This window comes from Plectropomus leopardus, chromosome 6, assembly GCF_026936395.1.
Source record: "Plectropomus leopardus strain MGB_pleo_1.0 chromosome 6, ASM2693639v1, whole genome shotgun sequence".
NCBI lineage: Eukaryota > Metazoa > Chordata > Actinopteri > Perciformes > Serranidae > Plectropomus > Plectropomus leopardus.
The window spans coordinates 1,062,487-1,087,218 of record NC_142181.1 but is presented as its reverse complement, the minus strand read 5'-3'; the positions used below and the strand labels follow the sequence as shown (position 1 = coordinate 1,087,218).

Below are 24,732 nucleotides of genomic sequence, written 5' to 3'. Positions count from 1 at the left end.
GTGATTGAAGACATATTCAGATATTTTACTGCGATAAAACTACTCCTATTACACCTGTCACTTGTAAAATTACTCCACTGCAAGTTAAAGTCCTGCATTTAAAACCGTACTGCAGTAGAAGTATGTTATCAGTAAAATATTCATGTAGTAGTTCAAGTAAAAGTTTGTCTGTTGCAGTAAAATGTGTCCTGCTGTCAAACTAAACGTCCTCACAGAGACAGAGACGGAGACACAGTCAGGCTTCAGTGGTCAAACGGTGACACCTGCTGATCGTCCCTCAGTCTCTGTCCTGCGTCTCATTGTGGGTTAAACTGTTAAAGCAGCAGCAGGGACGAGCAGGGGGACAAATCAAACGCTCCTCACCGCCAACAGAAAGATGCCTTAAAAACCTCCAAATTAAACAATAAAAGCCTCTTCCTGCTGACAGCAGCCGCAGAATCAACACAATAAAAGCAGCTTCACGGCTCTCAGATTTAAATATCGACTCACATCTGTCAGCGAGCGCACGAGCGCACGAGCGCACAACGGCGTCCAACCTGCAACACAGAGGATTGTGGGAAACACTTCACGTTACTGATCTGATCAGAGAAACTGGACCTGAAATAAGATACGAGGGAGGATTCATGAGGATAAAACACAACAACACACCAAAAAAACAACACACACACACACACACACACACACACACACACACACACACATACAAAACACACCACCACCAACAACAACAAACACAACAACAACAACAACAACAACAACACACAGAACACTGCACCAAAACACAACACACACACACACACACACACGCACACAACACACACACACACACAACACACCAACAACAACAACAACACAACACACAGAACACCGCACCAAAACACAACACACACACACACACGCACACAACACACCAACAACAACAACAACACAACACACAGAACACCGCACCAAAAAACAACACACCAACAACAACAATAACTTGGATTTATAGTATCAGTAGTATTTTTACAACTACTTTTACTAGTATTTTTCAAGGTACCCAAGGCCGCTTTTCAGAATAATGAAAACTAGATAATAATAAAAAGAATAAAATAATAAAAAGAAAATAATAAATAAAATAGGAACAGAAATAAAAAAAAATATTTCTATCATAATAATAACACTAATTATCATAATAATTTGGATTGATATAGTGTTTTTCAAGGTACACAAGGCTGCCTTTCACAATATGAAAGATAGACAACAATAGAAAACAATAAATTAATAAATAAAATAAGAACAGAAATTAATTATTTGCGCAATAAAAACAAATAATCAACCTCATTCTGAATCATAAATATCAAATATTCATTATTTTTCTGAATTTTAACCCTTTAAATGCCCTTTTTTGTGTCATGATGCCACTTAATGACAAACAAATGACTGACAAATTCAGAGTCAAAAGCCCAGAATGACACCCAGAAATAATACAAGTCCTGTTTTTCTGCTCTGATGGCTGTGGGATCAAAAATGTCAGTTTGAATGGGTTTCAATGGAGCATTTTTGGACCTGAACAGTCTGAATGTAACTATTTAGTTTCCACAGTGTATTTTAGACTTATTGTAGGAGCTGAGCTGCAAATTCACTGATTACACTCAGATACACAATCTGGACTACATTTAGGACACATGCATCAACACACACACAGTTATCACAACAGGAAGAAGAAAAGAGACTAAAATGAGACAAACGGTCACTAAAGGGTTAAAGTGTGAAAGACTTGTCGGTCTCCTGCTTGTACTCACAGTTTGACGTGTTTTTTGTGTCTCAGCTGATCGGAAACCTTTCAGACTTCACTCGCGCGCAGCTGCTCCTTCACCTTAACTCAGGTGTGTTTGGATCTGCCGCGGAGCACGCACTTCCGGTCGCGATAGTTCCGGTTAAACTTTGACCCGCGAGTCTCTGCAGGAGGCGTTCAATAAAAACCGACTGTTGCAAACTGGTTTTTAGAGCCGGAGGAGGCGCTGCAAAAGCTACCTCTGTATCCGCTGAATCTGCTGCTGTTCAGGGATTTCTTTTAAAAGCATGGAGGAGAATACAAAGAGCAACTTGGTACGAAATGTTTAAATAAGAAAAAAAAAAAAAAATTAAAAAATGAATTAAAATGTTAAATGTTAAAAAAAAAAAAAAAAAATTCAGAAATTATCTGAAAAATAGCTGGGATGAAAATTGGATAATCACAAAAATAAAGAAAAATGTCCAAAAAATATGTAACATTAACAATTATATATTTAAAATGTCACAGAAAAAAAGTTGATCTTTTTCCTAAGGTTATTTTCCTCATTTTCGTTTTTGTGCTGACTTTTCAGGTAATTTTCTTTTAACTTTTTATTATTTTTTACATTCCCATGTTTTTGAAAGAAATTCAGCCAGTTTTTTTCAGGAAAAAACAATAAAATCTCTCAATGAATCAGCAGCCATGATGTTGAAAACACGAGCAGAACTTTAGTCAGCATTAATTTTATTTTGCATCATATTTATTCAGAGTCTGGGAACATTGTTGAAATCAGCAGTCGATGTCGGACACGAGGAGCTGAACTGTGACGCAGCGTAAAATAAACAAATCCACACATTCTGCTTTAAAAACACACAGTTAATAAAATCTGATGAACACAAACATCATCGTGTGTTGTAGGGCTGAGCGATATGATAAAAAGTCTCATCACAATAATTTTTTCATTTCAGTCGCTTTCGATATATATCACGATATACATCAAATCACTATTTCTGTCGAGCTTAAAGGTTCCCTTTGACTCCTCAGTGAGATATGAAGATATCAGAACCACTGATGCACGATGTGGATAAAATACCGATAACCAAAGAATGAGAGAGGAGCGGACACTGGCAGAGACAACGGTGACGAATGAGAGCGGAGCGGACATTCGGAGACACCGGCAGAGACACAGACAGACAATGAGAGCGGAGCGGACAGTCGGAGACACCGACGGAGACACCGGCACAGACACCAATGTACATTGAGAGTGGACACCGGCAGACAAAGAGAGCGGAGCAGACATGGCTGGAATGCGTTCCATCAAGTGTATCTTAAATTTCCATCGAGGAAAAGTTAAATGGGATTGACATCGTTGTCGTTTTATCGCCCGGCCCTGATGAGTTCATGTTTCAGCTTCGGTGTATAAAATAAGGCATTTCCAGTTTTCTTGTAATTAGAGAATTCATGCTGATGTTTTTCCGCACAGAGAAGAGTTCATCGCCGGCTCATAAAGGCGCCGATTCTGCTTTCAGTTCAACTCAGAAATGATTTGATCTGCTCCGTAACCGAATTTAACTCCAACAGTTAACCAGTAAAATGTTCTGCAGTTATAACATTTATTGCACGTCTGTCCGTCCTGAAGAGGATCCTTGTCAGTCGCTCTTCCTGAGGTTTCTGCCATTTGTTTTTTCTCCGTTTTAGGGCGCTGTGAGGGTCTGAGGACAGAGCGATGTCGTACGCTGTAAAGTCCTCTGAGGCAAACTGTGATTTGTGATAATCGGCTTTATCAATAAAAATAAATTATATTGAAGTCTCTCTTTTTAACCGCAGAACTTATTTCAGGCTTCGAACCAAAATCACACTCAAGAAAAGACGACTGAGACGAGCGAAACAGCGGAGCTGAAACGCTGACTCATTTCAGGGTTTTAGGATCATCTGCTGCCGTCATCCTGCTGGCAGGTGGGGAGGGCGGAGTCAGGGTGTGAGGCGGGATCAGGGTCAGGGTGTGAGGCGGGATCAGGGTCAGGGTCTGAGGCGAGATCAGGGTCTGAGTCCAGGTCAGGAGCAGGGGAGGGGCCAGGTTCGTGGGTCAAGTCTGGCGTCGGCTCTGTTTCAGGGATGGGGTTGGGCTGAGTCTTCGTCCTGTCATGTGACACACACACCTGCATCTCTGTCTCCACTGTTAGCCCCGCCCCCCTGTCCTCCACCTGACCAGTAAACCCAGTACTACTACACCCGGAGCAGCTGGTGGCGTGCTGGCCCCCCCCCTGCCTGCACGTGCCCCCCCTCCTCCCTCTGCCCCTCCCTCTGGGCGGGGCCCACCTGTTTCTGCGGCTCTGATTGGCTCTGTCTCTCTGGGTCTGGATCCGTTGCGCTCTCTGCAACGCCAGAGCGGCGAGGTCCGAGTGAGACGACGTGCTGTCGATCAACCTCCGGCCCAGAGCGAGCGGCCTCACAGGCAGCGCCAGCCTCAGCCTCAGCCAGAAACGTGAGCGTCGCGGTTCAGACCGACTCCCTCGCCACGTCACGTAGGTGGCGGCGGCCTGTCGGAGCTGAGCCGCCTCCACGCAGGGCAGTTTACTGATGGAGCGGTAAACCACGGCGACAATGGAGGCCCGGAGGCCGTGTTGGAGGTACAGAGCCAGACGACACTCCAGGAGGCTGAAACTCTTTTCTGCCAGGAAGTTGGGGCTGAGGACGAGGACGAGGCAGCGGCTCCGCTGCATCGAGTGCAGGACGGCCTCTGATAGGTCTGACAGAGGACAAACAGGAAGTCAGCAGCTATAGCGGAGAAAATACAAACATCTGAGAGATTAAACACAAGTGTGAACCAATAATTGGCCTGCGGGCCAAATCTGGCCCCAAACACGGTGCCTGGTGGCCCCCAAACATTTTCTAATGTACAATAAAAAAAAAAGTGATTGACTCTGTGAATAGCTTTTGTCCTTTTAGTGTCCATAAGCTGTCAGAGACATAAAACATCAACAACAACATCAAACATCAAAATAGAGCTTGTTGATCCAAAAAAGAGCCAGAGGAGGATCCCCCACACCCCCGACAGAGGACACAGCTGAGACACTGATGTCCTAAAATACTACAAACATCCCAAAATCTTAGAAATGTCCTGAAATCCTAAAAACGTCCAATAATCCTTAAATTGTCCTAAAATGCTAGAAATGTCCTAAAATCAAAAAAAGTTCTAAAATTGTTAAATTGTCCTAAAGTCCTAGAAGTTTCCTAAAATGTGAGAAATGTAATAAAATTCTAAGAAAACTCCGACAATCTAGAAATGTCCTAAAATCCAAGAAACATCCTACATCGAACAAACCTCTCAAGATCCGAGAAATGTCCTTAAATCATAGAAACCTCCTAAAATCAAAGAGATTTAATGCTATAGATAGATAATCCATCAGTATTTTGTCATGGTTTTGTTTCAGATTCTGTAAAAAAACCTCCATAAAATGACATGTAAACATGTTACCATGGCGATGCAGTTGTCAGTGTGGATTAAACTAAACTTTGATTATGTATTGTGATCTCTAACTACATGCTTTTGTGTATTTATGCAAACTGAAGACATGAAATGATTAAAGGAAAAAAATATGAAGGTGACATACCTTTAGATGAACAATTCATTTATTTAAAAAAAAATAGCTCAAATGCTGCTAAAATACAAAATTTAAAGCATGACAAAGTGCAGGATGCATTCTCCCGTTACAATACGTTTCTTTTTCAAAAGTGTTTAAGATGAGTAGCATGGTACATTCTTTACAAGAAAAAAATAAAACTTGATTTATTGTGGATTAATTGGATGTAGAAAAGTGAAAACAAAAACATAAAATACAAAATACAGAAAGTGCAGAGTAATTGCAACATTTTTAAATAATGTTTAGGTATATTTATCTCCGTAAACACATTTGTTTCACCCGAATGTTTAAAATGCTGCAGTCCATGGGTCCCTCCTCAGTGTATTTGTGTTAACATGTTGCAGCTGTGGTGCTTTTAAAGGTTATTGCATGTGATACTGTGAATCTCTCTCTACGCAGACGACACAAAACTTTATTTCTGTGTTGAAAAAAAATTGCTGAGTGTTGAAGTGCAAATAAATGCAGTTCCTCTAATGGCCACTAGCTCAGCCCAGTCACCACAGGAAAATATTTACATTGTACATTTCTGCAAACGGCAAATACATTACAGTTGTATGTTTCGTACATAAATCAGCGTTTCTAAAGAAACGCAATGCGTGAGCTGACGTCTGCCGAGCTGCAGGCCCGCTGTTCAAGTCCAAAACCAAAACCGGTTGTTTTTTAGTGAGTCATTGCTTTGTTTCAAGCTGCTTTTTAGGCACCAAATGCAGCAGTTTTTGTGTTTTTTTTAACTGTACATTTAGAGTAACTATAGCCAAGTGTTTTTTGTGCCTAAACATAACCACAGCATTACTGTAATTTAAATACATACGATACGTAACAATGTGCAAATCTTACGTATCTATGGTTTGCAGAAACGTACAGTGCAAACGTTATTTTCTGCTGCTTTGTTGAGATTCAGCTTAGAACAAAAAAGTCTGACGACTGAAATAAATGAGAAAACCTGAAACTTCTGCCCAGAAATACAATACAATTAATATGAAACGTCATATACATTCATGGTCCCCTGAAGATGAATCCTTTGACCTTTACTCTGCCACCACCAACAGGTCAACACATCTGGCTTTCAAACGCTATCGTTTATCTTTAGATTATGGCTGTTGGCGTTAACCCATTAATCCCCATGCAATAAAAGTTTGTACAAAACGCATTAATCTTTAAAAAACTACGTTAAATTTAGGCAATCCCCGCCGACATTCTTGTTTTCAAGAGGCTGTACCGGGCCAAGTTTTAGGAAAAGAAAACAGCCCTTGACCTCTGACCTCAAAATATCTGAATGAAAATGGGTTCTGCTGGTTCCCACGAGCCTCCCCGTTACAGACACGCCCACTTTTTTTTAGTCCCATACATTCGCTTATTGGATTTGAGTATTTCTGCATATTTGGGTGTGTAAACAGTCTTAAAACTGACTGCAGATCAGCCAGATTCAGCCAACAAATGCAAACACTTTTTTTGGAGAAATATTAAGCTGTAAAGCCAAACACTGCAGGGTTCAAAACAAACACGTACAACACCAGTTTACAGCCGGACTTCTAAACTCTGTAATCTGGAGAGATGATACCGTGATATAAAACATGCAGTGATGATTAATGAATAGTGTGCAGATGAAAAGTGATTGATGGTAATGATGCTGATAATGAGGACAAATAATACTGAAGATGAGTTTATAAAGAACGCACATTAAGCACCGAGAGTTTCCTGTAACCATTTTGTTCGTCACATGCTGCCACTTTGCAGTGGATGCTGGCATGGACGGTGAGAATTAGGGGAAACACGGTAAGGTGAAAAAAAAAACATCACATGCAGACGGGAAGAGAACGCCGGACTCCCGCATAACAGTCTGTGGTTTGTTGGATGCATCCACAGCTGTTACACGAACCTTTGAGCTCCGTATATTACGATGCTGTTCTAACCTGACAGCATCCAGCGGCGTATCATGCAGACGTGAAAGGTGGCTTTTGCTGTTGGTATCTTACGCCCGAATCACGACCAATGTGGCGGCATTTGACGGCTCTGCGGTGAGATCGGGCTGGTATTGTGTGTTATAATCTTTCTCTCTGGAACTGTTGAGTGTTTTGAAATAGAGATTTTCTTTTTTTTTAGAAAACTGTCGAAAATGAATAAGGCACTGTTTTGGTATCTCAGGCACTGTGTTAATTTAACCCTTAGGGACTGTTTGATGCATTTTAGGCGCTTTTCATTCCTTATTTTGTGATAATTTTGGCTGTGTTCAAGCATATGGTATATATTTTGCAAAGTTTGTGTATTTGAGTGTAATCAGTGAATTTGCAGCTCAGCTCCTACAATAAGTCTAAAATACACTGTTGAAACTAAATAGTTACATTCAGACTGTTCAGGTCCAAAAATGCTCCATTGAAACCCATTCAAACTGACATTTTTGATCCCACAGCCATCAGAGCAGAAAAACAGGACTTGTATTATTTCTGGGTGTCATTCTGGGCTTTTGACTCTGAATTTGTCATTTTGACTATTTTCCACCTGATGAGGTCATTTTGACCATATTTGGCATATGGAGGAAATACATGCTATTTCCACTAGGTGACCTGTCACAGTCAATGTAGCTGCTGATCACTGACATATCCCAGACTGTCAGCAGCTACACTCACACACTGACATATCCCAGACTGTCAGCAGCTACACTCACACACTGACATATCCCAGACTGTCAGCAGCTACACTCACACACTGACATATCCCAGACTGTCAGCAGCTACACTCACACACTGACATATCCCAGACTGTCAGCAGCTACACTCACACACTGAGCACGGAGGATAGTGGAAATAATTCAGTTTTTTTTTCCTCATGTAAAAACACAGTGGCGTCATGACTAACACCTGGCATTTAAAGGGTTAAAATTATGAAAATGAATATTTGATATTCATAATTATGCCTGATGCTGGTTAAAAAAAAAAAAACAAAACTCAATTAGTTAAAAAAAAAGTATAAAAATCTATTTTAATGCTAATCATTGACAGATCCCAGGCTCTGACAGTAAGAAAAATCTACTTTGCATGTAGTATATAGCACATAATTAATTATTATTATTATTTTCATCTACAAACACAGTGACATTATGACAAAAACCTTGGAATTTCAAGGGTTAAAATTCTGGAAATTAATAGATATTTTAGGACTGATGTTGGTTTTAAAAATTACCTAAATGAAAGTAGCGAATATTAATAATGTATCCATTTTTTTTAAATTTGAAAAGCGCATTTTGTGCGTCCCTAAAGGGTTAACGGAGTCCTGGTTAGAAACAGAGAACAGAGGCATTGCGTCTGCAGCTCTGCGTGTCTCTGCGTGTCTCTGCGTGTCTCCGCCGTCCTTCTGGTCTACGCTGCAGCCTTGAGGACCTTCTGCGGGTCTTTGACGGTGTTGCTGATGAGGCCGGTTTGGGAGTTGGTGCTGTTCTGACTGTGCAGCCTCATCAGGGCCACCTCCTTACCGCCCTCCTCCTCCTCCTCCTCCCCCCTGCTGCTGAGCCTCCTCACAGGTAACTCCACCCTCAGCCTCTTCCAGAAGCGGGACGTCAGCTCCTTGGACTTGTCCCCCTGCCAGCAGATCAGAACCAGGGCCACGCGGGCCCTCCGCAGCTCCCTGACCCAGCCCTGCCTCCGCACCGGCTTGTACTGGACCAGGATCACCCGCAGGTGTCCGCCCCGCGCCATGCCATCGATGCCGGCCTGCAGCTCCAGCAGGGCCTGGGAGCCCTGGGAGGCGTAGCCCGGGCTGACCACCACCAGGAGGCGCCGGCTACGCGCCACGAAACTCAGAGTCTCATCAGTGATGGCTGCAGGGAGACAAAGGGTTAACCCTTTAAACCTGGACCAGCATGAGCAAGACACCTTCAGGAGCGTTTAAAGCGTTTAAAGCTTTGAAAATGTGAGCAAATCACTTCTTCTTTGAAAAAATGGAAAAAAGGCAATCAGCAACTTGGCATGAAATGTCCTTCAAACTGCAAAAAAATGTCACAGTTGACATTTGAGAATTATCTGAAATTTAATTTTTAAAAGAATCATTAGAAAATCATCAATTAACTTAAAAAACTTAATAAACAGGTTACAGAGAAAAATATGTTTTATTTTCATTTATAAGTATTATTTATATTTTATTCTCGCACCTTTTTCAAGATCTTTCCTTTTTTTATCCTTTAGGAAATTTTTAACTTTTTACCAATTTCTTTCAAACTTTTGGGTCATTTCTTGTTCGGCTGTTCATCACCTTCTTTCCATGTTTTCAACAGAAATCCAGTCAGTTTGCTCGGGTTTGAAAGAGTTAATGACGGTGGTGATGGATGAATGGATGAAGTGAGTTTCTGTCTGTGCAGGACGACAGAGAGCAGCAGCAGAGTACTAAAACTGCAGTACCAGTATCAGCAGAAGCAGTACTACAAGTACAGCCAGAAGTCATTTCTAACACCAGCTCATGTTATCTGATTAACCTCTGAGTCAAAATCAGCTGTGAGTCAAATTTACAGCGAAATTTTGGAAACGATCATCGATATGACGCAAACTGACTTTCCTGACGTCACCTCCCCAAAGTTCTCAGCACCAGACTGACCAAAATGAGACGACGTCGATCAAAAAACGGATGTTGATAATAAAAACTATGACAGAATCTCTGTGTCATTTTCATTGATGAGACAGAGAGACTTCAGCAGAGGAGAGGAAAATAACCGACAGCGTATTTTCTGACGCTGCGTGAGCAACAGTATGAGATGAGAGCTGGAAACTCCAGGAAATAGTCGGCACCGGGATGTTTCATTAGTCTGCAAAACAATGGAGCAGCAACATGTTGCAGATTCAGAAAAAAATTTAGGCTGAAATTAAGTTATTTTTCTTCACGGTGAGATCAGTAAGTTAACAGTGAACCCAGTTATCTTGTATTAGTTATGTGCCGTGTTTAAGAACAAAATTTGAGAGATTTCGAGCTCTTCAAATTTTATTTTTGACCTACTTTTTGAAAAAAATCTCATTTTTTTATATACAAGGTGTGATTCTAATTTCTGGGTCTTGTATTTACGCAGCAAACCAATGCAGTCAGTTAGTATTAAAAACCAACAAAGTTTTCAACATTAACAGCAGCAACAGCAGAAGAAGAAGCGAGAGCACCTGCAGGTACAGCAACACAAGATGGTTATCAGCAGAGGTACAAATACTGCAAGTACCAGCAATCCTGCAGAAGAAGGTGTAGTTGTTTTTGAAAGAATGTATTGTACTGCAGTATCAGAGTGTGTGTACTGAATCATGTTTGAATGTCCTGCAGTATCAGCATGTACTGTACTGCAGTAAGTGTGTCGTGCAGCATCAGTATGCAGTGCACTGCAGTACATGTGAGTACTATACTGTCACAGAGAGTGTCCTGCAGATTTAGTATACAGTGTACTGCAGTACATGTGAGTACTATACTGTCACAGAGAGTGTCCTGCAGTATTAGTATACAGTGAACTGCAGTACATGTGAATACTGTCACAGAGAGTGTGTCCTGCAGTATTAGTATACAGTGTACTGCAGTACATGTGAGTACTGTACTGTCACAGAGAGTGTGTCCTGCAGTATTAGTATACAGTGTAATGCAATGCAGTACATGTGAGTACTTTACTGTTGTATGCAGTATCAGTATACAGTGCAATGCAATGCAGTACATGTGAGTACTTTACTGTCGTATGCAGTATCAGTATACAGTGTAATGCAGTACATGTGAGTACTTTACTGTCATATGCAGTATCAGTATTTGGTGTACTGCAGTACATGTGAGTACTCACTCCCTCCCGGCAGACTGTCTCTGTCAAAGATGCACACCGAGTATCCGAGCTCGTTCTCCAGGACGCTGCGCAGCGTCGACAGAACAAACTGCTCCTCCTCGCTGTTCCTCGCATACGAGATGTACACGTCGTACTCTTTATCGTCTGAACACACACACACACACACACACACACACACACACACACACACACACACACACACACACACACACAGATTAGGAGGCTTTGTGGGTTTTTTATGTTTATGGGAAAACATTTTTGTGAATATCCTCGTCCTTATCAGCAGGAAACCGAGAGAAAAACTTTAAAAAAGCTCGTCAGATCTGATCTGTACAGGCAGACAGAGAACGTGCGTCAGCGACAACGTGACGAGTTTAAGGAGCATCAGGTTGTTTTTTCTGTTTAACCCAGAACGTAAAAATCCGGTAGGCGTCACATCCTGCTGCTGAAAACTGTCAGTGCTGAATCAACTGCAGAGACTCGAAACCCTGCAGGCAGATTTCTGTCAGTGTTCACTTTTTATCGATTCGCCCTTTTCAGGGTTCGAAACTTGATGGTTCATTTATGGAAACTCCTAAATCTGATTAATAAGAATAATCATCATTGAATCCAGACAACAAAGAAAACATTTGAGCATTTAAAATTTTTTTGGGAATTTTGCTTTTATTAAAAACTGTATGGTGATTTAAGAAAAAAACTGTTTCATTTTTGTTTTGGTTTTTTTGCTTCTAGATTTTTTTTAGGATTTTTTTCAGAAAATATTTTGGCAGGTTTGTTTTTTGGTGATTTTTGCAGAAAAGATTGTGGAATTATTATTCTTTTTCTTAAAAACATGCCTCTCAAACCCACAGATGTTTTCTTCCAAATTCACCAAAAATGACAACATTTATCAGCCAGAAACTGTAAAAAAAGAAAAAGAAATTATCGTTAGATTTTGTGAATTTCCGATGGTCCTTGGACACATCATGTGTCTTAAAACAGGTTTGTGAAACTGATTTCGATGAATTTTCCAAAACTTTCAGGGTTTATTTCGTTTTCTAAAACGTTTCCAGGCCTGGAAACGGCTATTTCCATGACTTTTTCCAGGTTTTTTACGGCTGTATGAACACTGTAAATGTTACTGGCGTCCAGTGCAGGTGATTTGGTCTCAAGTTAAAAGCGTTGTCATAAAAAGGCCTGGTGGGAATGTTTCGGCTGGCGTCCGCAGCGTCCAGGGTCGCACGTTTTTTTAGGGTTGATTGAAGAAATCTGGCAGCGTGACGAACAAGTTACACCTTCTGCTGTTGGACTGATGGGAGGTTTAATAATCTAAATGCTCCGACCGCAGCCAGAGAGTGAAGATCATCATCGTTAAACTGAAGAAATTTAGTGTCGGGACGTAAAATCTGAAGTGCTGAAAGTGAGGCGTAAAGACGCGGCTGCGGTTCGATGTTTTTCTTTCAGCTCGGCTGTTTTTCAATTAAACAAAAAGCTGCTAAATCACTTTAACCTGCTGATGCATCTCTGTTTTTTGTCTGTTATGGATGTAAAACCGGACGGAGAAAAGTGGCCCCTGAGGCGTCACCTGGCGCTTACCTGTGTGCCGCTCGTCGGTGCCGAACCAGGAGCGATAGAGCAGCAGCAGCTCCAACCAGAAGATGTGATAAACCACCAAGAGGAACAGCATGAAGAGCAGAGTCACGCCGAGACCGCAGCCCAGCTCCACCACCGGCAGCAGCTCTGACGCAAAACAAACACACCTCCACTTTAACAGCTGTCTGCAGTCAGAGCCGTGATTCTCCTCCAAGGGCCCGCAGGACAAATCTGGCCCCTGACAGGGCCCCTGGTGGCCCCGCAACCATTGTTTAATTCACACTAAAAATAAAGTGATTGACTCTGTGAATACTTTTTGACAAAAACAGAGACATAAAACAGCATCAGAGACATAAAACAGCATCAAAATAGAGCTTGCTGATCAAAAAAAGAGCCAGAGGAGGATCCCCCACACCCCCGACAGAGGACACAGCTGAGACACTGATGTCCTAAAATCCCAGAAAAGTGTTATAAACCTAAAAATGTCCTCAAATCCTAGAAATGTCCTAAAACCCAAGCAACATCCTAAAATCGGAGAAACATCCTAAAATCTAGCAAACGTCTAAAAATCCTAAAAAACCCTAAGATCCATTAAACGCCTTAAAATCCCAGAAATGTCCTAAAATCCTAGCAACATCCTACAATCGGAGCAACAGCCTAAAATCCTAAAAAAGTTCTACAATCCTAGAAATGTCCTTAAACCCGAGAAACATCCTAAAATCTAACAAACATCCTAAAATCCTAAAACGTCCTAAAAGCTGAGAAATGTCCAGCAATCCAAGCAACATCCTCAAATCTGAACAACAACCTTATAATCCTAAAAAAAGTTGGAGAAACAGAAGTTTCTTCAACTTTTTTTAGGCCCCAGGCCCCAGGCCCCAGGCCCCTGGCCCCTGGCCCCTGGCCCCTGGCCCCTGGCCCCTGGCCCTCTGTCATTTTGTAAGTGGCCCCTAAACAAAGCCAGCTGAGAATCTCAGATTTAAAGGAGCAGTCTGACATTTTCAGTAAATCAGTGCACATTCCTCTCAGCTTCTCATCTCTACGTGTTCTGTATTAAAGTTGGACACAGCAGCAGAGAGGAGACAGATTTACTGAGCCAGATGTCCAAGTGTCCTCACCGTCCTCCTCCAGCTGAGCTCTGCGGGTCTCAAAGCCCTTCTCGTTCCTCACGGAGCAGTTATACTCCCTGTTCAGGTCCTCAGACTGGAAGTCCTTGATGACCAACACGCTCTCCAGGGTCCAGTCCCCATAGTAGTCCTTCACCAGTCTGCACACAAGCACACAGATTTAAAAACATATGGCCCCTGACAGGGCCCCTGGGGCCCCTCAACCATTTTCTAAATCACAATAAAAATAAAGTGACTGACACTGTGAATTGTTTTTGTACTTTAAGTAGGGCTGGGCGATACCGAATAAAGTCTTATCACGATTTTTTTTTCATATCAGTCGATATCGATATTTATCACGATTTACATCAAATCAGTGTTTCTGTCGAGTTTAAAGGTCCCTTTGACTCCTCGGTGAGATATGAAGATATCATCAGGTTCATTTAGGTTAAATATTTATTTTCTGTCAGACATTGAACATGACAAATATACTGTAGAGCAGCATCACCAGCTGGAGGACCTATTCTACTAAAACTCACAGAGGTCCAGGTACTAAAATGTCCTCCCAGCAAAGGTCCGAGCCTCAAACCTAACATCAATATCAACATTAACTGAACATTTCACTCTGATTATGATTAAAGAACGATTATTTTCCTGCGCGGGAACAGCTGTTGGACATGTTGGACATGTCCACGCTGGAGCAGCTGTTGGACATGTTGGACATGTCCACGCTGGAGCGGCTGTTGGACATGTTGGACATGTCCGTGCTGGAGTGGCTGTTGGACATGTTGGACATGTCCGCGCTGGAGCTATTCTTATTATCATTGGCTGCTCATGTCGTCTGTCTGTCGTGGCAGGAATGCCTTCTGTCGACATTCAATCGACCCCATCTCATGTTTCATTAGAGGAAAAGTTATTTCGTGATTGGTATTGTTTTCGTTTTATCGCCCAGCACTAATTTTTGGTATCCATTAGGTGTCAGAGTGCATAAAACCACATCAGAATGGAGCTGGATGATTGAAAAAAGAGACAGTGGAGGACAATAATGTCCTAAAATCCTAGAAGCGTCTTGAAATCCTAAAAATTTCCTAAAATCCGGAAAGTTTTCTAAAATTAAAGAAAAGTTCCAAAATCCTAGAAATGTCCTAAAATCCTAAAAATGTCCTCAAATCCTCAAAAAGTTCTAAAATTCTAGAAAAATCCTAGAAATGTCATAAAATCCTGGAAACATCCTAAAAAGTGAGGAATAAAGAAATAAAGATGTCTCCACAGCTGCTAAATTCATCCTACAGAACTTCATACTTTTAAAGTTTTCTTCTTCTCACCTGTTGGTGTTGGAGAATCGCTGGTCGCCCAATTTGTCCAGCGTCTTCCCGTCAACCGTCCACCAAATGTCCCGTGAAGAGTTCAGGTAGGGGAACAGGCCGGTGCACCTGAGACGCACCTCCGAGTCTGAGAGGGAGGACAGTTTTCACGGTCACAAGTCAGCCACATTAACACACATTTAACACTAATTACATTAATATAACGTCAGTTAATGTAAACTGACAGTTACAGCAGGTTCAGGATCCGGATCCCAAATTATATTCTCATAAAAAGATACAAAATATATATGCGTGCATTCAGGGTCGGTTTGTGTCTCTTTGTGGTTGTTTTGCGTCTCTTTGTGGTTCTTTTGTGACACTTTGTGTCTTTTTGTAGTTGGTTAGTGTCTTTGTAGTTTTTTGTGGTTGTTTTTTGTCTCTGATGTCACTTTCTGTCTCTGTAGTCTTTGTAGTTGTTTCGGGTTGCTTTGAAGTCATTTGTGTCTGTGGTTGTTTTGTGTGTCTTTGAGGTTGTCTGACGTTGTTTTGTAGTCATTTTGTGTCTTTTTAAGGGTTATTTTGTGACATTTTTGTCCTCTTTGTGGTTGTTTTTCTGCCTCTTTGTAGACGTATAGTGTCTCTGTGGTTCTTTTGTATCTTTTTGTAGTCTTTTTCTTTTGTTTGTGGTTGTTTTTTTTCTCTTTGCAGTCGTTTAACGTCTCTTTGTGGTTCTTTTGTGGTCGTTTTGCATCTTTCTGTAGTCATTTTCAATCTGTTTTGTTGTCATTATGTGTCTCTTTATGGTCATTTTTTGTCTTTTTGTGGTCATTTTATGCCTATTTCAGAGTCTCTTTGTAGTCTCTGTAGTCATTTTGTGTGTCTTTGTGCTCATTCATTGTGTCTCTGTAGTCATTTTGTGTGTCTTTGTGCTCATTCATTGTGTCTCTGTAGTCATTTTGTGTGTCTTTGTGCTCATTCATTGTGTCTCTGTAGTCATTTTGTGTGTCTTTGTGCTCATTCATTGTGTCTCTGTAGTCATTTTGTGTGTCTTTGTGCTCATTCATTGTGTCTCTGTTGTCATTTTGTGGTCGTTCGACGTCTCTGTTGTCATTTTGCGTCATATTTTGTTGTTTTGTGTCTCATTGTGTTTGTTCAGGGCCTTTTTATAGTCATTTGAGTCTCTGGTCATGAGTAGACGTGTTTTGACAACATTTTGAGGAATCTGAGGTTGCGTCTTGCTCAAGGACACTTCCGCATGTGGACAGGAAGAGCTCGAGGCTGAGGAGCGGTCTGTACAGGAGACACGTTTCCTTTAAACATTTATTACAAAATTATCCTGCCGTTCCATGTACGCTACACGTGCACGTGACGAGTGTTTGATGATGTGTCTCCGTCCTCGCTGTTAACGGCTCGTTCTGTTTTATTGGACGAGCTCCTGCAGCTTCCACTAATTCTGTTCGGACAATTAACTTCCTGAATGTTGAATCTGCGCCGAGCCGCTCTCAGAAAAACCAATTTAAAAGAGGTTGTTGGCAGAGAGACGCTGCCTCTGCATCGCTGCCAGAGCAGCTTTATGTCCTGAGCGTCGCTGCAGGTGGAGAAGCTGACGGAGAGCCCATAAAAACACCAAAGTGTCACACTGCCGGACCCGATGAAGCTCCATCTGGATCCTCTGCAGTCCCCGTACCGGTAAAAACGCTAAAAACATACCCAGAAAATACTCCACTACAAGTACAAATCCTGCATTCACATCCTGACTGAAACTGAATGATTATGGCAGCAATAACAAGAATTTAGATCAATTCCAGGAAAATTATCAGAAACCTAAAAAAACCAAAAAATAACCTGCGGGAAAGTGCCTAATAACTCTGTAACCAAATTCCAAGTATGCAACTATGATAATTATATAAAAATATGTTTTTTTTCTTCCTTAGACATTTTTCGCTAGTTTAAAAAAAACAAAAAATGACAGTTAATCTTGATAATTAACCCTTTGAAACCTGAGCAAAGTGGCTTGATTTCAATCCAAAACATGGAACGAAGGCTATGAGCAATGAAGGAAGAAATTACCCAAAATCTACCAGGATATTAGTAAAAAAGACAATTACAAGAAAAAATTAAGAGAAAATTAGTTTAAAAAAAGAAAAAATAAGAGCAGAACAAAGCTAAAAAAAAACAAGGAAATGCCTTCGGGGAACATAATAATTGTCACGTAATTTCAAATATGTCACTATGACAATTACATAAAAAAAGCTCAAAATTATTGGAAAAATTGTAAAAATAAAAATTACAAGAAAATTATCAGTAAATTATTTTTTAAAAAATACAGGAAAATCATCAGTAAATTATTTTAAAAATAAAGAAAACACAAAGATAGTAAAAATTACAAAAGAACCCAGAAAATTATTTTAAAAAAGAAAGAAAAAGAAAGTTAAGAAAACAAGGACATGACCTATGATAATTATATAAAAATATAGTTTTTCCCCCTAGATTTTTCCTTTTTTAAATTATTTTCTAAATCTACTAATTTCTTTGTAACATTTCCTACAAAGTTACTCACTGCCTTTTTGCACATATTTTGAAAAAAATAATTTGCTAAGGATCCAAAGGCTTAAAACTAGACTGGGATTTTAACAGACTCATTTTTTGATATTTTGACAGTGTTATTATGGGATGCTGCTGACTCACCCCGTTTGACAGTGATGAGCTGGTCTTTGCCTGGGTGGAGGATGCTGGGCAGTTTGGGCAGAAAAGTCGAAGCTGAAAGAATAAAACAGACAGTTCAGCCTCAGTGTATTTCTTTAGTAGTAGTAGTGATAGTATGAGTAGTAGTGGTGGTAGTAGTGTTGTCAGTGGTGCGTCGGTTGTCTCACAGACGGCGCTGACGTTGAGGCTCCGGGTGAAGCTGAGGGTCTTTCCTCTCCTCTGGAAGTCAACTCTGCAGAAATATAAACCCTGATAAAACTCTTCCATGATGTGAATGTGCAGACTGGATCCTTTCTGCTGCCGTCTACTGCTAAAAAACGGGTACGTGTCGCACCGCTGAGACACAGAGAGACAGAGACAGAGACACAGAGAGACGGAGACAGAGACACAGAGAGACAGAGACAGAGACACAGAGAGACGGAGACAGAGACACAGAGACAGAGACACAGGGAGACAGAGACAGAGACACAGGGAGACAGAGACAGAGACACAGGGAGACAGAGAGGCTGTTAAAAAGCTGATGTATCTGCACGTCTTCTTCTGATGTTTTCCTCTTCAGATGGCGCGGGGCAGTGGCGTCATGAGGCCCGGGCGTCTCAGGATTTGAATATTTAACAGCCTCAGATACATAGTTTAAAAAATAATAGAAGAGAATATTTTTCCTTGAGCGTCCCGGATTGATTTGGAAAAAAGTGCATGAAGCGTTTGTCTCACATGATGTTTTCAAGGACCGTCAGAAATCTGAAAATTCAACAAAAGCTTATGTTTTTACAGTTTCTGGCTGTGATAAATAATTTTGGCGTTTCTTTAAAAAAGCCAAGAATTGTAAAAGGAAGAGAAATCATTGAACAGAAAAAAAAACAAAACAAAAAATAACACATTAAAAAAATAATAAAAATCACCCAATTTCAAAAGAAAAAAAATTTAAAGGAAAAAAAGTCAGTTATTTTATAAATCACGCTAAAAATGTTATTTAAAAAAATCCCAAAAATCTAATAAATAAATCACCTAAAACCTTTAGAGGGGGGAATTGTTAACTTTTAATTTTAAAAAATTTTTTTTTAGGGTTTTTAGAAGAAAAAAATGTTGCCAAAAAAGTATAAAGTAAATACGTCATTTTATGTAAATCATACCAAATTTTAAAAGATAAAAAAAAATCACCATAATTTTAAAGGGGAAAAAATTGCAAAAATAAAATAAAATAAATAATAAGAAAAATCTCTCTCTCTTTTTTTTTTTTTTTTTTTTACAGGAAATTCAACCAAAATTTTCAAACAAAAAAAATAACAAAATTTTAGAGGAAGGTTTTAGAAAAAAAGGTATTTTTTTCTTAACAGCAAAACATGTTTCAAGAAAAAAATGCCAAAAAAATAAGAAGAAAAGAAATTGTTAAGTTTTTAAAGAAAACATAGTGGTGTGTTTGTGCCAACCTAAAAAATTGGCAGTAAAATAAATATTAGATAATAACATAAGTTGTCCCCGGTGCTTAAAGAATTATTTGAGGGGCCTTTTGCTTTTTTCCACCACCCCCTCCCCTTTCATAAATAACAAACACTCCCTCATAATAATAAAAAGCCCTGGACACGGTGCCCCAGCGTCCCCAAATCAAAGATACGCCCCTGACGCTAGCAGTTTCCCTTTGCTTCCAGTGTTTGTGCTAAGCTAGGCTAACAACATCCATCATCAGAGACACAGACGGAGACATTACCGAGCCGCCCAGTTTCACGTGGTACCAGGTGACGCTCGGCTCTGCGTCGGCAAACTTGCGTGTCTCCTGCAGGTCGGGACAGTCCAGCACCTTCCCCTCCTGAAACGGGATGATCACCTCGCTGCTTTTCACCGCAACCGGAGGCTCGCAGTCCAGGCCGCGGGGCACCTGGTCGGGCCGCAGCACCTGCAGGCGCACGGCGATCTTACTGCAGGACGACTTGTTGCTACAGAGACAGAGACAGGGACAGAGACAGGGACAAGAGACGTCTCTGATTGGATGGTTCTCACAATGAAGCAATCAAAAACTCTCAACTCTCAAAAACAAGAAAGCTGCAGAGAAAATGTAGAACAAACCACAGCTAGTGTGTGTGTGTGTGTGTGTGTGTGTGTGCGTGTGTGTGTGTGTGTGTGTGTGTGTTGGGGGGGTTGGTTTTTGGTTTTTGTTTTTGGGGTCAGAAATTCATGACAAACTTTGAGATCGCACGCGATGATAATCAGACAGGAAGCAGGAAGTGAGGTGTGACCACGCAGGAAAATGAAAAACGAGATCACAGCAAACATCACTGCTGTAACCGACACCGCTTTACCAAAACATTTCCAGGACTTCTCCAGGACTTTGATGCAAATTTTCAAGACCTCACAGTCTCTGAAACAACCATCGATTCTCGGTTCTTTTTCACTATATAATATATTCTCAAATATATATAATATTTATCTCACTGTTCACTACAACCACACGTTTGGGCTTTTCTAACCTCATTTTTTATTTTCATTTGATTTTTCTCTGTTTTATTTGATTTAATTTGAAATTATTGTTTTGTATTTTATGTTAAATATCCTTACACCCCCTTTTTTCTCCTAATTTTACTTTAACTTAAATCAGTCATTATTCTTATTATTAACTGATATGTTTTGTTATGTGTTTCGTCATATTTGTTATTATGAGAAGGGCTAATAAAATATGCTCAGATTTCTTTTTAATATATACTTATTATCCTAAATTCATGAATTTAAAACAGGATTAGAACTGAATATTTAAAGAAAACTTAGAGACCGTTTGTTATTTATGAGGAAGGGCCGGTGCAAAAAGGGGAGCATGTCAAATAATTTTGACTTATTTTTTATTTTGGTTTTAGAGGAGGGGCATAAAACTGATAATGGATGCCTGTTTTACTGCCAACGTCTTTTTTTAAAGAAAACAGGGATTGGAAAATCAAACACATACAAGACATACAAAATATTATACATTTATATTATTTTCTGTTTTCATTTAGTTCATTTTTTACCAACATCAGTCCTAATCATAAATATCAAAAATTCATTAATTTTCTGAATTTTAACCCTTTAAATGCCACATTTTTGTCACGATGACACTATGTTTTTAGATGAAAAAAAGGAATTATCTTCGATTTTCTACATGCAAAGTAGATTATTTTTTGCTGCTGACAATAGGCACCATAACACCATCCCATAATTATTGACAGAGCTGATCAATAGTGACCATTAATAGACAGAAGTCAGATTATTTCTGTGGGTTTGTGATATTCGGGGAAAATGCTGCTTTGGTTTTTTAGTTATGAAACATTTCTTCAGTTTTGATCTGCTGCAGGAAAATTATGAGAGTGAAGTTTTAATGTTTTCTTTTTTAAATTATTAGTAAATTTAAAGAAACATCCTGTCGTGATCGTCGTCAGATTAAATCTGTGACGACCGTTAGCAGGAACAGTAACGCACTTCCTGGCAGAGACTGAAGACTGATCTGCATCTACCAGAACGACGTGTGTGTGTGTGTGTGTGTGTGTGTGTGTGTGTGTGTGTGTGTGTGCGTGTGTGTGTGTGTGCGTGCATGCGTGTGTGTGCATGTGTGTGTGCGTGCGTGTGTGCGTGCGTGTGTGTGTGCGTGCGTGCTGCAGTCAGGAGCGGTTGGCCTTTTATCAGCACGATGTGGTTAAATTTACCTGACACAGAACTACTCTCATTTTAAGCACTTTTTCCTCGGTCATTTAGTTGACTATTAACTAATTTTCAGGTAATTATTATTATTTCTTATTTTATTTTTTATTTTCTAAACTTTTTAAAAACTTATTCTCAGGTTAATCTTGTACTTTATCATTAATTTCTTGCAAATGTTTGGATCATTTTGTCTTTTGTTGCTCACTGCCGCCAATTTAGGCTTCAAAGGCTAAAGTTAACGTCTTTTTATTTAACATTTTTTATCTTATTTTTTTAATTCTCTAGTCTTGCATTTTTTTGTAAAGTTGATTTTATGTTATCCTTTAGATTGTTTCTGTTATTTTAATTTTGCCATGAGAAACACTTTGTTCTGGTTGTTTTTTGCACCGCTGAGGTTCCTCTGAAACATCACTAACTGTCACGTCTGAATCTTTAAATCATCACATGCAGCACATGAGCATCAGCTGTGACATCTTCATCATTAATGATTTATTAATATAACAGGAGAGCATTCACTCTGAAAAATGAGGGCTCAAATGTAGAAAAAAATAGACAATTATTAATTAAAATTAAACCTGTATATGTGACTGATTTTTTTTGCAGGACTACAAAAATAAATGTATTCTAATTTTAGCAGCAGCTGTGCTTCGAGGCCTCCGCTCCTCTTCCTCTCAGCTCGGTGACCTGCAGACCTCATTTCTCAGGAAATGAACTGTCACATGCAGGTCCGGACCGCCGCCAGCTGACGGGTCAAATCTGAAATCCTGAGTCTCCGTTTCTGTGTGATCGTCCGAGCCGAGCCACGAGATCTCCGAGACGCTCTCAGAGACACTTTAGCTGATTAAGTGACGAGCGGATCGAAGCCGAGAGCGGCGAGCTGCAGGTCTGATCACTGAGCTGCTGCGTGGGCCGACGCAGCCACAAACCTTAAAACCATCCCGACAGTTTGAGGCACGATGCAAAAACATTAATGCTTTTTGTTTAATCAAATTTTACATTTTTTCTGAAATTAACTTTAAAAATTCTGCAGTAAAAATACTCAACCTGTTTTTTAATTTGGGGGCCACTTTTGCACAATGACAGCAGGGCGGGGCCAGTCGGAGCAGCCTCGTACATGTGTCTGGGATTTTAGGACGTTTCAAGGATTTTAAGACATTTGTAGGATTTTAGGATGTTTCAAGACTTGTTGGACAATACAATGATTTAAGAAAAATATGTCAGATATTAACACATTTTAAGGGTTTTGGGAAACTTTTAGGATTTTAAGGATGTTTTCAGGATTTAAGAAAGTTTCTCGGAAAATAAGAAATTTCAGGCATTTTAATACATTTCTAGGATTTTAGCACAATTTTAGGATATTTTAGGGATTTTAGGACATTCCTCAGATTTTAGGATGTTTCTATGATTATGGGACGTGTCTAGGTTTTTAGGACATTTCAATGACTCCAGAACATTTCCGGGATTTTAGGATATTTCTAGTATTTTGGGACATTTCTCAGATTTTAGGACATCAGTGTCTCAGCTGTGTCCTCTGTCGGGGATGTAGGGGATCCTCCTCTGGCTCTTTTTTTGATCAACAAGCTCTATGTTGATGCTGTTTTATGTCTCTGACACCTAAAAAAAAGGGCTGGGGGCCACCAGGGGCTCTATCAGGGGCCCGATTTGGCCCGTGGGCCATAAGTTGAGCATCACTGCTGTATTCACTTCAGAGGAGAATTAGGTTGGAATCATCAAAGCTGATAAAACACTAAAATGCAAAGACAGTGAGGGGTTAACGTCTTACCGCAGCATGCAGATGTACTGTCCCGTGTCGGCGGCGGCGGCCGGCTCCAGCCACAGTCTGTCTCTGTCTCTGCTGAGCCCCGAGCTGCAGACCAGAATCACATCAGACGGTGAACGAGCGTAAATCAGATCCAATTAAAACGACATTAGAACAAAGCTGCTCTGACTCTGGTGACGCTAATCGAGCCGCTCGCCTCCAGAACACCACATCCTGAAATCGTTACAGCGCACCTCATCAGTCAGTTACTCTCAAAGCGGCTCGATCACTCTGAATGAGGCTGGACTGAGACGGCCGTCCTGCAGTCCAGCGGGGCTCTTCAGACCAGAGACTCCCAACTGATGCCGCCAGGGGCCACATTTCTCCTCAGTCATCAGTTCAACTTTTCTCAGAAAAATAAAGAGCACGGGGGCTTAAATCAGAACGATATCAAAGAAAATGCAAGAATAAACTGCAGTTAGTTAAGACCAGAGGACGGGCTGAGTCTGGACATCTGTAGGGATTTTTTTTTTAATTGCTTAAGTTTTTTAAAAAAAAAAAAAAAAAAAGCATTTCTGCAAGTTTGGAAGGAGTGTTTCCTTTAAAAATATTGGATTTTTTTTTTACTTAATATTGGGGATTTTTAAAAAACTTTTTGCAATTTTCTTTAAAATATATACTATACTACTATAATACTTTAAAATATTAAGCGATTTTTTTTCTTTAAAATGTTTGGCAATGATTTTTTCCATGAAATAATTCTTTGGTAATTTCTAAAAAAAAAAGAAAAAAGAACTGGAAAGCAAGCTTACAGGTTTGGGAGACATGTTTCCTTTTAAAATAATTGGAGATTTTTAACCGAGAACAGGGCACTTAAATAGTTACAGTTCTCGAAAAAAAGGAAAAACTCTCTCACTCTCCAGCAGGAAACCACACTTCAAAATAAAAGCTACTTTACTGCAGATTTACTGTACTTTACTACTTGGTTAAGAATCAGCTGATAAGAGCTTCCTGTCGTACCTGTTGAACTTCCTGTTGTAGGGGATTGGCTGCTCCAGGTGCTGACCCTCAGGGACGCGGTACCAGACCAGGTTGTGTCCGGCGCTCTGGGTGGACGTGTAGTTATAGACGGAGGGATGAAAGAAAAGAGGACAGGAGAGCCAGCCGGCCTCACCCTCCAGGATCGAGACTGGCTCCCCCTCACGGGACTCCCCCCAGTCATAACATACAGGCTCTGAGGGGACACAGATTACACACATCAGTCCAACAGTCCTAACATACAGGCTCTGAGGGGACACAGATTACACACATCAGTCCAACAGTTCCAACATACAGACTCTGAGGGGACACAGATTACACACATCAGTCCAACAGTCCTAACATACAGGCTCTGAGGGGACACACATCAGTCCAACAGTCCTTACATACGGACTC

At 40.4% G+C, this 24,732-nt stretch overlaps 2 protein-coding genes across 2 annotated transcripts in view; both read right to left on the bottom strand.

Moving 5' to 3' along the window:
- Positions 1-2,286: 2,286 nt before the first annotated feature.
- Positions 2,287-5,261, bottom strand: LOC148189278 (uncharacterized). The gene has a single exon (XM_088078441.1). The coding sequence runs from the start codon at positions 4,477-4,479 to the stop codon at positions 3,685-3,687; it is 795 nt and encodes a 264-aa protein (XP_087934567.1). The 5' UTR covers positions 4,480-5,261; the 3' UTR covers positions 2,287-3,684.
- Positions 5,262-5,371: 110 nt separating this feature from the next.
- Positions 5,372-24,732, bottom strand: part of il1rap (interleukin 1 receptor accessory protein) — a 30,057-nt gene continuing 10,696 nt past the window's right edge. The window contains exons 3-12 of the mRNA XM_042486088.2: positions 24,319-24,532; positions 23,323-23,406; positions 19,585-19,810; positions 18,044-18,212; positions 17,859-17,930; positions 15,192-15,318; positions 13,879-14,027; positions 12,764-12,907; positions 11,189-11,332; positions 5,372-9,214 (exon numbers count right to left, since the gene is read on the bottom strand). Coding sequence (XP_042342022.2) covers positions 8,757-9,214; positions 11,189-11,332; positions 12,764-12,907; positions 13,879-14,027; positions 15,192-15,318; positions 17,859-17,930; positions 18,044-18,212; positions 19,585-19,810; positions 23,323-23,406; positions 24,319-24,532 — 1,787 coding nt within the window. The 3' untranslated portion in view covers positions 5,372-8,756. The remainder of the gene's footprint in view (positions 9,215-11,188; positions 11,333-12,763; positions 12,908-13,878; positions 14,028-15,191; positions 15,319-17,858; positions 17,931-18,043; positions 18,213-19,584; positions 19,811-23,322; positions 23,407-24,318; positions 24,533-24,732) is intronic.

What these genes read in the sequence shown, in the direction of transcription:
- LOC148189278 (XM_088078441.1), bottom strand. Translation starts at nt 4,479, where the DNA reads ATGCAGCGGAGCCGCTGCCTCGTCCTCGTCCTCAGCCCCAACTTCCTG.